The sequence below is a fragment of the Branchiostoma belcheri genome, unplaced genomic scaffold (genome assembly GCF_001625305.1).
Source record: "Branchiostoma belcheri isolate BF01 breed outbred unplaced genomic scaffold, Haploidv18h27 scaffold82, whole genome shotgun sequence".
Taxonomy (NCBI): Eukaryota; Metazoa; Chordata; class Leptocardii; order Amphioxiformes; family Branchiostomatidae; genus Branchiostoma; species Branchiostoma belcheri.
In genome coordinates, this window is record NW_017804487.1 from 691,484 (window position 1) to 703,361 (window position 11,878).

At 45.9% G+C, this 11,878-nt stretch overlaps 1 protein-coding gene across 4 annotated transcripts in view; it reads right to left on the reverse strand.

Moving 5' to 3' along the window:
* Positions 1 to 8,644, reverse strand: part of LOC109486665 (poly [ADP-ribose] polymerase 14-like) — a 54,617-nt gene extending 45,973 nt beyond the window's left edge. For 2 of the 4 annotated variants that reach the window (XM_019790516.1, XM_019790520.1), the window contains exons 1-12: positions 7,201 to 8,644; positions 6,835 to 7,020; positions 6,168 to 6,422; positions 5,810 to 6,046; positions 5,386 to 5,604; positions 4,900 to 5,085; positions 4,530 to 4,784; positions 4,126 to 4,362; positions 1,585 to 3,983; positions 1,133 to 1,378; positions 731 to 952; positions 270 to 489 (exon numbers count right to left, since the gene is read on the reverse strand). In XM_019790516.1, the coding sequence (XP_019646075.1) occupies positions 270 to 489; positions 731 to 952; positions 1,133 to 1,378; positions 1,585 to 3,983; positions 4,126 to 4,362; positions 4,530 to 4,784; positions 4,900 to 5,085; positions 5,386 to 5,604; positions 5,810 to 6,046; positions 6,168 to 6,422; positions 6,835 to 7,020; positions 7,201 to 8,509 (5,971 nt within the window). In that variant the 5' untranslated portion in view covers positions 8,510 to 8,644. The remainder of the gene's footprint in view (positions 1 to 269; positions 490 to 730; positions 953 to 1,132; positions 1,379 to 1,584; positions 3,984 to 4,125; positions 4,363 to 4,529; positions 4,785 to 4,899; positions 5,086 to 5,385; positions 5,605 to 5,809; positions 6,047 to 6,167; positions 6,423 to 6,834; positions 7,021 to 7,200) is intronic. The other 2 variants (XM_019790518.1, XM_019790519.1) reach the window with 2 other exon arrangements.
* Positions 8,645 to 11,878: the final 3,234 nt, after the last annotated feature.

Below are 11,878 nucleotides of genomic sequence, written 5' to 3' on the forward strand. Positions count from 1 at the left end.
GAGGGGGGAGACAGACAGAGAGAGAGAGAGACAGAGATTGAGAGAGTGTGTGAGAGAGAGGGGGGAAGAGATGGAGTGGAAGAGATGCAATGTATATATGCTGCCCTTTTTGCGCCATAATCGGGAGCTCAAGAATAGACTCAAGAGATACTCCATGTTTTCCCTATTGTGTTCATATTGAATCGGGTGCGATTTGAACATGTTATAAATGTTTAAAACAGCATGCATCAACTCCCCGTCTCGAGAAAAGAAAGAAAAACAAAACTTACCCGCGGAGGTAGCGCCGCCAGGTTGATACGGTGTCGTAGAGTCAGGTGAGTCGGTAGGGCCAGCCGCTTGGCGTCCTCCACCTTTCTTAGCGCCTCGCCGACTACGTCCACGTCCAGCTCCGCCGACAGTGTGTGGAGCCGCTGCACCAGAAGTAGGAGCAGATTGTGGTGCACCCGAAGTGTGCATAGCCTTGTACTTCGACATAACCTCATTGAATGCCTGTGATTAAAAAAACATGTCACATCACCTGCACAACAGAAATGTCTAGCGTAATCAAGAACATGATTTCCATACTGCCATAAGCTTCATCTAACGATGTTACCTAAAACCACGCATTTATAAAGTCCTAATAAGTACCTACAATGCATGTTGCTACATGTAGCTGATTTGTCAGAATGTACCCTAGTTATCGGCTACGTTTCTAGAAAGGAGTCAAAATCACAGAATATGAAAGACATACCGGGATAGATTTGGGGTCTCCCTCCCAAACAATGAAGCGAATTTCACGAAGTGAGCCAGAGGGATGCTTTCTGCAGTAGTTCACCGCCTCGTCAAACATGGCCTCTGCCACCACGTCATGCGGGAAGCGGAGTCCTCCGGTACCCATCGCAGGAATCGCGATGGAACTGTAGTTACCCTTCTCAGCTTGCTGGAGGCACTGACGCACGATCTTGCGAAGAACCTGGAAAATGTGTGTTTATCATATATATTAAAGCTCATCTCTTTAGATGGTCATGAGAGGCTGGCCACTCAAAAGCTAAAATGTCAGCAAACACATACATGGAATTTATCAGCTATGCATTAACTGACATACGTATACCGTTGCCTGCATTAGGGTTTTTTTAACGAGTGCACCACAAACCTTTTCAGAGTTCCCTTGCCCACCGTCCCAGCTGCACAGGACACAGTGGATCACCTGCTTACACGACAGATCTGCGGAATCAGTGACGAGAATCTGACCATCAGGCAGAGATGTGATCCTCGCTCTCTGCTTGGCTCGGTTGACCAGGGCTTGCAGGTTGGTGCCGGCTAGCTGAAGGATGGCTCTAGACACTGCGCCGGTGTTCAGATCCAGGTTGCCAGCCGTAGTGTTCACCAAAACGTCGACCTAGACAGAGACATCTTTGAACAACTGTAGGCAAAGCTAGATGAACAATGATGATAAAGACAATCTTTAAAGATACAGTACATGTACGTCTGGAGTAGTGTAAACTAATCATCAAAGCTGTCTCTGTTCACTGTTTCCTGTTTCTAACAAGACAAATCGCACAAAGTTCATTCGCAGAGAAAGGATGGTAGACATCATGTACTTACATTTTGACTTGCAATGTTGGCTTGAATGGCAATGATTGCCTTTCCTTCTGTCGTACGAAAACCAACATCAGCTACAGGATCCCTGGTCTGTCTGGGAAATACAAGCGGTGTTGTTGTAGATGGACCACCCGGTTGAGACCCACGCCCACGTCGATTTTTTCTGGGCTGCTTTCTTGTAGTTGCTTGACCAACTTGTCGGTCACTCTTCTTGACTCTGTCGTCGCCAAACGCTGCTACCAGCGCATCAACGAAGGCGCCCGCCGTCTGGTCGTCGATGTTGACGAACTCTATCACTTCTAGAGTTGTATCTGGATTGTCGTCCAAGTATTCAACCGTCGTCGCCACAATCGTTTCAGCACACTTTTTGAGTGGGTATCCATAGATTCCAGAGCTGATCGCAGGAATGGCGATTGATCGATAGTTGTTTTTAGCCGCTTCGTCAAGGCTGCCGTCGACTGCATCGGCAAGGTCATCTTCCTCTCCGTTACCCCCGCCTTGCCAAATCGGCCCAACCGCATGCAGAATCTGTTGACAAGTGTTTATACGCCCAGGTGGTGAGGCCACTACTTGCCCAGGAATCAGCGTGCCGTTCGCTCGAATGTAGTTGTTACAAAATTGTTGAATTATGTCGCCACCGGCGTCAACTATCGCCTTTGCGAGCCCTCCGGTATGTTCCAGCCTTGCATTCGCGGCATTGACAATGACGTCTGCCTTGTGTTTGGTGATGTCGTCCCCCCAGACGACAAGCTTCTTTCCGTCATCCAGATTGACTACAGCCTTCTCCATGGGTACCAAAGTTGGAGACGTCGGCATGAACTGTTTGGCAAACGTGTCTGGATCTGGTGCAGGAGTTTTGTTCATGGCATCCTGTATGTTTATGACGCACTTGCACTTCCTCTCCACATGCTGTAGTGTAGATCTGCCCGAATCTTCTCTGAAGTGCTTGGACATGCCGGGCTTTTTGATGGACATCTGGTCACTGATCACACTCTCGATGTAAGATTTCAGAATGGGGTCAGCTTTTTGAATGCCATCGCTGTTTCCTTTAATGCTCATTGTTGGACTTTCTTCACTTCCGTCAAAGAGGAGGGATACTTGGTGCGTCTCCAGCTGGACTTGCAGGTTGGCTGCCTGGTGCTCTTTTATAAAGCGGATTTTCCCGTCATCGACTTCTACTTGCTGCTCATAGATTGTCTTGACTCGAAGGTACGTCTCCACTCTATCCTTGATGTCTTTGACAAATGCAGAGGCACCGGTGAATAAGATTTTAGTTGCTCCTGAGTCTGCATTGCTCTCCACTGATATCTTCAACAAACCTTGAGCGCTTTGTTCCAGAGCTGTCTTTGTAGTCTTCCATTCCTCAGAACGTAGTACCGGGGTAGATTGGTGGGGGACATCAAGGCGTTGCTCTTGAAATGTGTTGTTTAGGATAGAGATTGCCTTCTTCACGTCACCGTCACTTAGGCCGTAGACTTGTACTTCACCTGCAGTAGTCGTAATCACGGCTACCACAGAAGCTCGCTTGTATTCACCGAGAAGGTGTTGCTTGGGTTCCTTTGCGTTGGCTAAGAAGGAGATCAAAGTAGGAGACAGCTTGACACGCTGTGAGATTACTCCTTGGACTGTTTCATACATGCTCATTTTCGTTTGTTGGATCTCGTCCAAAAGACCATGAAACTTGACCTTGCTTCCATTGGTGTCAAACGACATCTGCAGCTTGGGAAACTTGCTCGTCATCCTTTCTTTGAAGTTGGACATCGTTAAGAGTCTGACTTGTTCGGCCTTGAGTGTGCTGACAGTCTCGTCCACTTCTGACTGTTTCCTTTTGATGTCCCCTTCTATTTTCCTCTTCCCTTCCATGACGATTTGGTAATGCTTGGCCACGCTATCTTTAAGGCCGATGAAGGTGACCTTTCTGTCGCTTGTGCTGCGTACGCTGATCTTATCATCGTCCTTCAAGGTGTCATCATCAATGAGTTTACAGACCTGTGGCCAGGATGCTTGCATGACATCGGCGATCTCCTTTGTATCAAAGCGTGCCAGGAAATTCTTCAGTCCGTCCCTTGCGTTAGAAGCCCAGTTCTCGGCGATGCCCGCCAGATTCGGAGACTTCTTTGTCAGTGTTGGGGCGATCTCCATACATGATTGGTCACCTCCGACAGGCCAAGTGATGAATGAGTAGACCTCCTCCATTGCATCATCTAGAGCTTGCTTGAACTGCCCGTGCGTCATGACGAATGAAGCTATCAAATGAGTGACGTTAACGGTGATTGGAAGAGGCACCAGCTGTGGTGGTGTTTTTGCTTCGGTGACTGTTGCACCCAGGCAGGTGTAAAATGGTTCCACATTCACTTTCTTCTTCTGTATGGTGTGAGCTTGTTTCAAGACACGTTCAATCACTGAAAGAGGATAAACGTAGCTGAAATAAACCATGTGGCTCCTTTACAGATTTACTTTCCAACACAGATAAACCTATACGTTTTCACAAGAAATGTTTATCCCATTATAAAAAAAAATAATAATATGCCGATCGGTGCTCACCGTTGTGGTCGTCGAAGAGTACCAGGGCTGTGCCTTGGTCTTTGTCCAGTTCGACTTCTGCCACAGGACCGCCGCCGCTTCGCCTTGTATTCTCGAAGTAGTAATACAGGTTGTCTTTGGAGGCTTTCGGAGGGATTCCCGTCACTTGGATGCAGTTTGTGGCGCGCACTTTGTCGGCGGATATCGTCTGTTGTTCTAGTTCTCTTCCCTCACATCTCGCCAAGAGCGTGTCTAGAGCTGGAACCAATGAAGAAACGTGAGTTTTACCCAACACACATTGCACACAAACACACACACACACAAACACACAGAGAGAGAGAGAGAGTTAGAGAGAGAGAAAGAGAAGCAAATTTAGAAAATATTCCATAAGCATTTAAACATTTTATCATAACAGACAAACTTACTTGAAATCGGCTCGGTGAAAGATACCATGACAGTGCCAACATCTTTTCCGTAGAAAATCTCAGACGGTTCGTTCTGGCCCCTGCTCATTGCCTCGAGGAAGAGGAACAGGGTTTCTTCAGTGACCGTGTCAACGACGCCTTTCAGGAGGATCCGGGTCGGATCTACTGGCAATTCTGGCCGGGGCTTGACAGTCCGGACTTTCAGCTTCTTTCTTCCAACCTCATGTGGTGACTTCTGCATGACCCGTCCTGGGGCTTGAAACGAAATGAACATTAGTATACCAACCTAATCAGCATGAAGGCATTTTGTATCATATGCATTTTAACATTGAATTCATACTTCAGATGATATAGTGTTAGTTTGTAGTACCTTCCATGTCCTCGAAAGTGATGAGAAGGTGCCCCTTCTCGGTGTCCATGTCGAACTGGGAGATGTCACCACCACCGGATCGTTTTGTGTTCTCAAAGTAGTAACGAAGCACGTCTTGCATCTTCTCAAGTTCGTCTCCAGTTAGGCCTGTCACTTCGACCGCCACTGTCTTGTCCTCTTCCTCTGCTGACAAGGAGAAAAATCTAACTTGTAATGCAGTGTTTATGCAGACTTAAACTAATGTTTTCCAACATGCTGACGCTGAATTTGTTATGGTCGTATTTCTTTATAGCCTGGGTACCATCCTACTTGTATGCCGGGGCTCCCACACTGGCTTCCCTAACAAGTATTAGGGAAGCAAGTGTGGGAGCCCCGGCATACAAGTAGGATGGTACCCAGGATAATTTCTTTAGCATTTTATCCTTAAAATTGGTGGTGAATTGGTGGCAAAATAAGTATCCCATAATTATGATAGCTAGATCGTACCTTGATCATCTCGCATTGTCTCTTCGCCTTCCCGTGGCATATGAAGCCGCATTTGTTGAGGTGGGACCGGTCTTGGATTCTCATGGGCTTTTTTCAACTGTTCGCAGGCCATCTCAAATGAGGCTATTGGTATTGTTGCACCAAGGCAGGTGTAAAATGGCTCCACGGTCACTTTCGTCTTCTGTATTTTGTGATTCTTGTTCAAAACACGTTCAATCACTGAAAGAAAAAGAAAAGATTGAAACAAAATAAGCCACCTTAAAAAAGAGTAGCCCCTACACACATGACTTCGGCGTAATGTACATGTGTACACATCCTAGTTATAGTTCCAACCACATCAATGACTTACAAGTATGAACCATAGTTTCATAGTATAGTAAAAAAAAAAAAAATTGAGATAATGGCAATGTTAGTTTGTACTCACCAGTATGGTCATCAAAGGACACCAGGGCAGTGCCGCGGTCTTTGTCCAGCTGAACATCGGCCACAGAACCTCCCCCACTTCGTTTAGTATTGTCGAAGTAGTAACGGAGATTGTCTTCAGATGTTTTTGGAGGGATTTCAGTCACTTGGATGCAGTCCGTGACGTGCACTTTCTCAGCAGATATCGTCTGTTGTTCTAGTTCTCTTCCCTCACATCTCGCCAGGAGTGAGTCAAGGTCTGCAACCAATGAACAAAGGAATGTTAAGAGTTGCTTTGAAACTATTGTCTTTCTTAAAGCTGGTTGGCATACATGTGTGATGCAAATGTTCAAGATCTATTAACGCCATTCACAGCTTACCTGAAATCGGCTCTGTAAAAGTCACCATGACAGTCCCAGGGTCTTTTCCGCAGAACACCTCAAACGGTTCGTCTTGAAACTTGCTCATAGATTCAAGGTAGAGAAGCAAGGTTTCTTCCTCGACCTTGTCAACCAAACCTCTCAGTAGGATTCGAGTTGAATCTACTGGCAACTCTGGGCGAGGCTTGACTATTCGTACTTTCAGCTTCCTTTTCCCAACGTCATGGGTTGACTTCTGCACGACGCGTCCTGGAACTTGAAATGTAATAGAAATTTCAGTATGACACCATTTCTTCATTTGTTTGGTTTGCATGTATATCGAATGTTCTCCACTATTATCTTTTAATCAAAATTTGACTTCTATAAGAGACTCTGAAAGTAACAGAAATTAGACATGACCAAAACCAACGGGCACGGGCCATATACCAGCTCACACTCTTAGGTATGTATATTGTACCATACACGTGTACAAATATGTGTATGAATTTGTGACGTCAAATGGTGAAAACTATTTCTTTGTTACATATTTTGCCTGGCCCTTACCTCTTACCTCTTCCCTCGTGAGCTTAATGTAAAGGTCTGAGCCTGAATAAACAATAGTTCAAACAAAATAAGATACCTCTCTTGAATATCTAAAGGAAGTGATCAAAATTGAGAAGACGATTACCTTCCTTGTCTTTGAAGGTGATTAGAATGCGTTCCTTCTCGGAATCTATGTCAAACTGGGAGATGTCCCCACCACCGGACCGCTTTGTGTTCTCAAAGTAGAGACGAAGGACGTCCTTCCTCTCCTCGAACTCGTCTCCTGTTAAGCCTGTTACCTCGACTGCCACTGTCTTGTTCTGTTCATCTGCTGAGAAGAGGGACGTTTGAAATATTATATATCTTGTTTTTAGGATGTGAAGTCATGTTGTATGGTACATGTTGGGCAACACTACATTTTATCATTACTTTTCAAAATGATATGAATGGAGTCTGTGGTAGATAAGCAGAAGAATGAATAACGCAGCTATGATCGTCATGCATACAGTACCTGGATCATCTGTATTTTCCTCTTCGCTCTCCTGTGGCACACCAGGCCGATCCTCTTCATTTGGTTTCATGTACAGTTGACCTTCTTCAGTTTGGGGGACTGGAATTGGACTTTCGTGATCACCGATGATCCCTTCTTGCTCTTCCTCCACATCGACAGGAGACATCTCAGTAGAGTCGTGTTTCAGCAAGGTTTCTTCCTCTGTGTCCATTTCTTCTTGTTGATCCATCGGTGGCATGGTAGACTCTTCTCCCCCTTGAGGTGGCTCGGTTGCGGGCACGTGTTGACCGGGATATTGTCCATGGTCTAGCCATGGGTAAGGATAAGGCCATTGGTGTGGCGGCGGTGGCGGCATGTAAGAATGCATGGAAGGGTACGGGTACCCAGGATATCGGTAAACGTATGGATGTCTGGGGTGAAAGCCGGGAGGCTGTCGAGGTCCCGAAGCTTGTGGTGGGGGAAAGCGATATTGATAGACAGAATTTGGTGGTTGATTCTGACCTTGAGGTGCTAGGAACTGGTAAGGGGGCCCGGGGTAGAAAAATCCGGTTCCACTTGAGGGTGCTGCAGATGCTGATGAATGTTCTTGTGGTTGTGGACGGCCCTCGTTATCTGTGCCAGAAGGTTGCTTCTCTTTCGGTGTGGTCATGTGTCCCGGATATGTGGGCAGTTGTCCAGGTCCTGGAGCTTGTAGATGGGGATAAGGTCCATGAGAGGATGAGTTTGGATTGGGAACATCTGGTGGAGGTTGGGTCTGGTCTCCAAGTTGTGCCTGTGCTGTCGAGGCTGATGAATCTTCTTGTGGTTGAGAACGGTCCTCACTATCTGTGCCATGAGGTTTCTTCTCTTTCGACGTGGTCATGTATTCCGGATATGTTGGCATTTGTCCAGATCCTGAAGCTTGTTGACTGGGAAAATCTCTCTTAATGGCAGGGTGTGGGTACTGGACCTCTGCTGGTTGTGGAATCTGTGCTTGTGGATGAGATTCTCCATGTGGAAATGGGTAGGGGCTTTGAGGGGGGTTGTTTGGATAGGTCACTTCTTCAGAGGGTGCTGGCGAGGCTGACAAATTTTCCTGTGGTTGAGAACGGTCCTCACTATCTGTAGTTTCTGAGGTTTGCAGTTCTTTCGATGGAGTCGTGTCTCCAGGATAAACAGTATCATACGGAGGAGGAGGATGTGGAGGATGATGTGCAGAGTCATCCTCTTGGATGTTCATACTTGGTTGTCCTGGAATCTGCTGATGGCCGTGGAACGATGGATAGGTTGGTGGGCCATATCCTGCTGGGTAGGGATATATCGGGGGCATAGATCCGTATGGAAGGTATGGGTTAGATGTAGGAACATCTATGGTGGGTACTTGTGTTGTCTGACCGGGATAAGATACGGGATGATCGCCAGTGGATTGAAGACCAGCTGTCTTGTAATCAGGGTGCTCCTCCTGGTCCACCTGGGTAAATAAGCTGAACTTCAGAACTCCCGACAGTAAAATGCCTGATTATGACAGGTGGGGATTCTTTGGATATAGAATGCATTGCAAAAATCAGTGACAAACCCTCACACATCTTAATTGGAACAATTCTGCGTATCGTCATTGTCACACTTCTGCGTATCGTCATTGTCACACTTCTGCCTATTTTCATCATCACACTGTGTATTGTCATAGTCACACTTCTGAAAATCGTCATTGTCACACTTCCTTGTATCGTCATTGTCACATTCTGCGTATCGTCATTTTCACGCTTCTGTGTATCGTCATTGTCACACTTCTATGTATCGTCATTGTCACACTTCTGTGTATCGTCATTGTCACACTTCTGCGTATCGTCATTGTCACACTTCTGCGGATCGTCATTGTCACACTTTTGTGTATCGTCATTGTCACACTTCTGCCTATCGACATTGTCACACTTCTGTGTATCCTCATTGTCACACTCCTGCGTATCGTCATTGTCACACTTCTGCGTATCGTCATTGTCACACTTCTGCGTATCGTCATTGTCACACTTCTGCGTATCGTCATTGTCACACTTCTGCGTATCGTCATTGTCACACTTCTGCGTATCGTCATTGTCACACTTCTGCGTATCGTCATTGTCACACTTCTGCGTATCGTCATTGTCACACTTCTGCGTATCGTCATTGTCACACTTCTGCGGATCGTCATTGTCACACTTTTGTGTATCATCATTGTCACACTTCTGCGTATCGTCATTGTCACACTTCTGCGTATCGTCATTGTCACACTTCTGCGTATCGTCATTGTCACACTTCTGCGTATCGTCATTGTCACACTTCTGCGTATCGTCATTGTCACACTTCTGTGTGTCGCAAGTGTCAAATTTCTGCGTATCGTCATTGTCACACTTCTTCGTATCGTCATTGTCACACTTCTGCGTATCGTCATTGTCACACTTCTGCGGATCGTCATTGTCACACTTTTGTGTATCGTCATTGTCACACTTCTGCCTATCGACATTGTCACACTTCTGTGTATCCTCATTGTCACACTTCTGCGTATCGTCATTGTCACACTTCTTCGTATCGTCATTGTCACACTTCTGCATATCGTCATTGTCACACTTCTGCGTATCGTCATTGTCACACTTCTGCGGATCGTCATTGTCACACTTTTGTGTATCATCATTGTCACACTTCTGCGTATCGTCATTGTCACACTTCTGCGTATCGTCATTGTCACACTTCTGCGTATCGTCATTGTCACACTTCTGCGTATCGTCATTGTCTCACGTCTGCCTATCGACATTGTCACATTTTTGTGTATCGTCATTGTCACACTTCTGCGTATCGTCATTGTCACACTTCTGCGTATCGTCAGTGTCACACTAATGCGTATCGTGATAGTCAGACCTTGGTGTATCACCATTGTCACATTTCTGTGTATCGTCATTGTCACACTTCTGTGTATCGTGATAGTCAGACTTCTGTGTATCGACATTGTCACACTTCTGTGTATCGTCGTTGTCACACTTTTGCGTGCCGTCATTATGCACGACTTCCGTACAGACTTTTATGTTATACGCACAATACGCACGGTTGCTCTGACGCACATGTAACGTTAGTTTATAAATAACAAATTGAGGGCATTAGTTTGGTATGTAGACCGTATGAATTTTGTTTGTAGTGCGTAACGCACTGCTGCCAGTAGTAGCGAGCGCAGTGCGCGTCCCGAGCGTATTCCGAACGCACTCAACTGCCCACCGCTAACTGCCTAAAGCCTCGGTGCTTTTTGTCCCTACGTTTTTTCTGTAAACACAGGGAAGGAGTGGCGTCAACGCACGTCACTCGCACGGTTGCGCAAGGTGCAAGAGTGTCTGGTCGTGAGCGGTTGCGTGCATCGTTCGTTGCGCAAGTGGTAAGTGAGTCGTACGTGCTTACAACGTGCGATCTCTGTGCGATTGCCACTTTACCGTAAGGAGGCCGTACTCACACGTGCTGCTTACGTACTGTGCGTAGTTTTGGGTAAGCTCAAAACTTCGTTGCGTACTGGATCGTGCTGTGCGTGTGCTGTGCGTATGCATATGCTGGCGTACAAAAAAGTACATAAAAACATATGATGATATGAGATGCACATGACGTGCGTATTATGCGTACGACTGCATATGGGAGAATTGCACGTACGTAAATGTGACAGTGCCCTTATGAAAAGTAAAATAGCGTACAGATAACGTACTTGTCGAACATACACACGAGATTAATTTAATGAAATGTGACATTTGGGCGGCCCATGATGACTAGAGCCAGGAGAGGTCAATGTTCTCGCTATGAAATCTGCACCGCGTTTTCATTTAGTCGAAAATATGCTCGTAATAAGAGGCTGACTTTAGACTGCTATGTGTTTTACACGGTAGATAGCTCTTGTGCTCGGGAAAAAGTGAGTGAGCGCCCTCTAGCAGCTTGTTCCGGAACTGCTGGGGGTTTGATAAAATCTTTTAAGGAGGATAACTCAAGAACGTGGACGTATTGTCACGACGTGAAAAATCAGAATCTACCCTTGCATAATTAATGAGAAAATTAATAATACGTCTGCTGCGTTCCATGATAGGGTTATTCAAACTTGTGACATGTAATTAAGAACGATAGGAATATCGGCATAACCAATGAGAAACATTTATAATTCCGCAAAGGTTAACATCATTTGGCGAAGGTATGAGATCGTTTAACTCTATTTTATGTTGTACACAGACCGATATACCCGTCTATTTGGAATAGTTGAGTATGATTTGCCAACGAATGTCTGACAGCTTATTTGCTCTCTTGATACATGGCGTCGCTACTCTGTCGCTCGTGTATTTGCCCGGGTAAACAGAGCAGTGAGATATGGGATCAGAAGGTTAGTCTGACAAACACGGTTCACCGGAGGGCTGGACGTTGGAAGCCTTGGGTGGAACTGTTGTGTATGCGTCTCTCTTTACTTTTACCCTCACGCCATAAAGGTTAATATACTTTTGACCAAAGTAATCCCCAAAATAAGACGCAAATCATCGGTTTTCTTTTTTGGTTGTTGTGCTCATTTTTGGCTATATTTCCTGAAAAGAACGTCATTCGTAGCTTATTTTGGTGCTGTAGCTTTGGTCATCGGAAACACTGGTCATCGAAAGCGCTTACAGCGTCTACATGTGAACGTGGCCTAGGGCAAAAAAACTTTCCTCTCTAG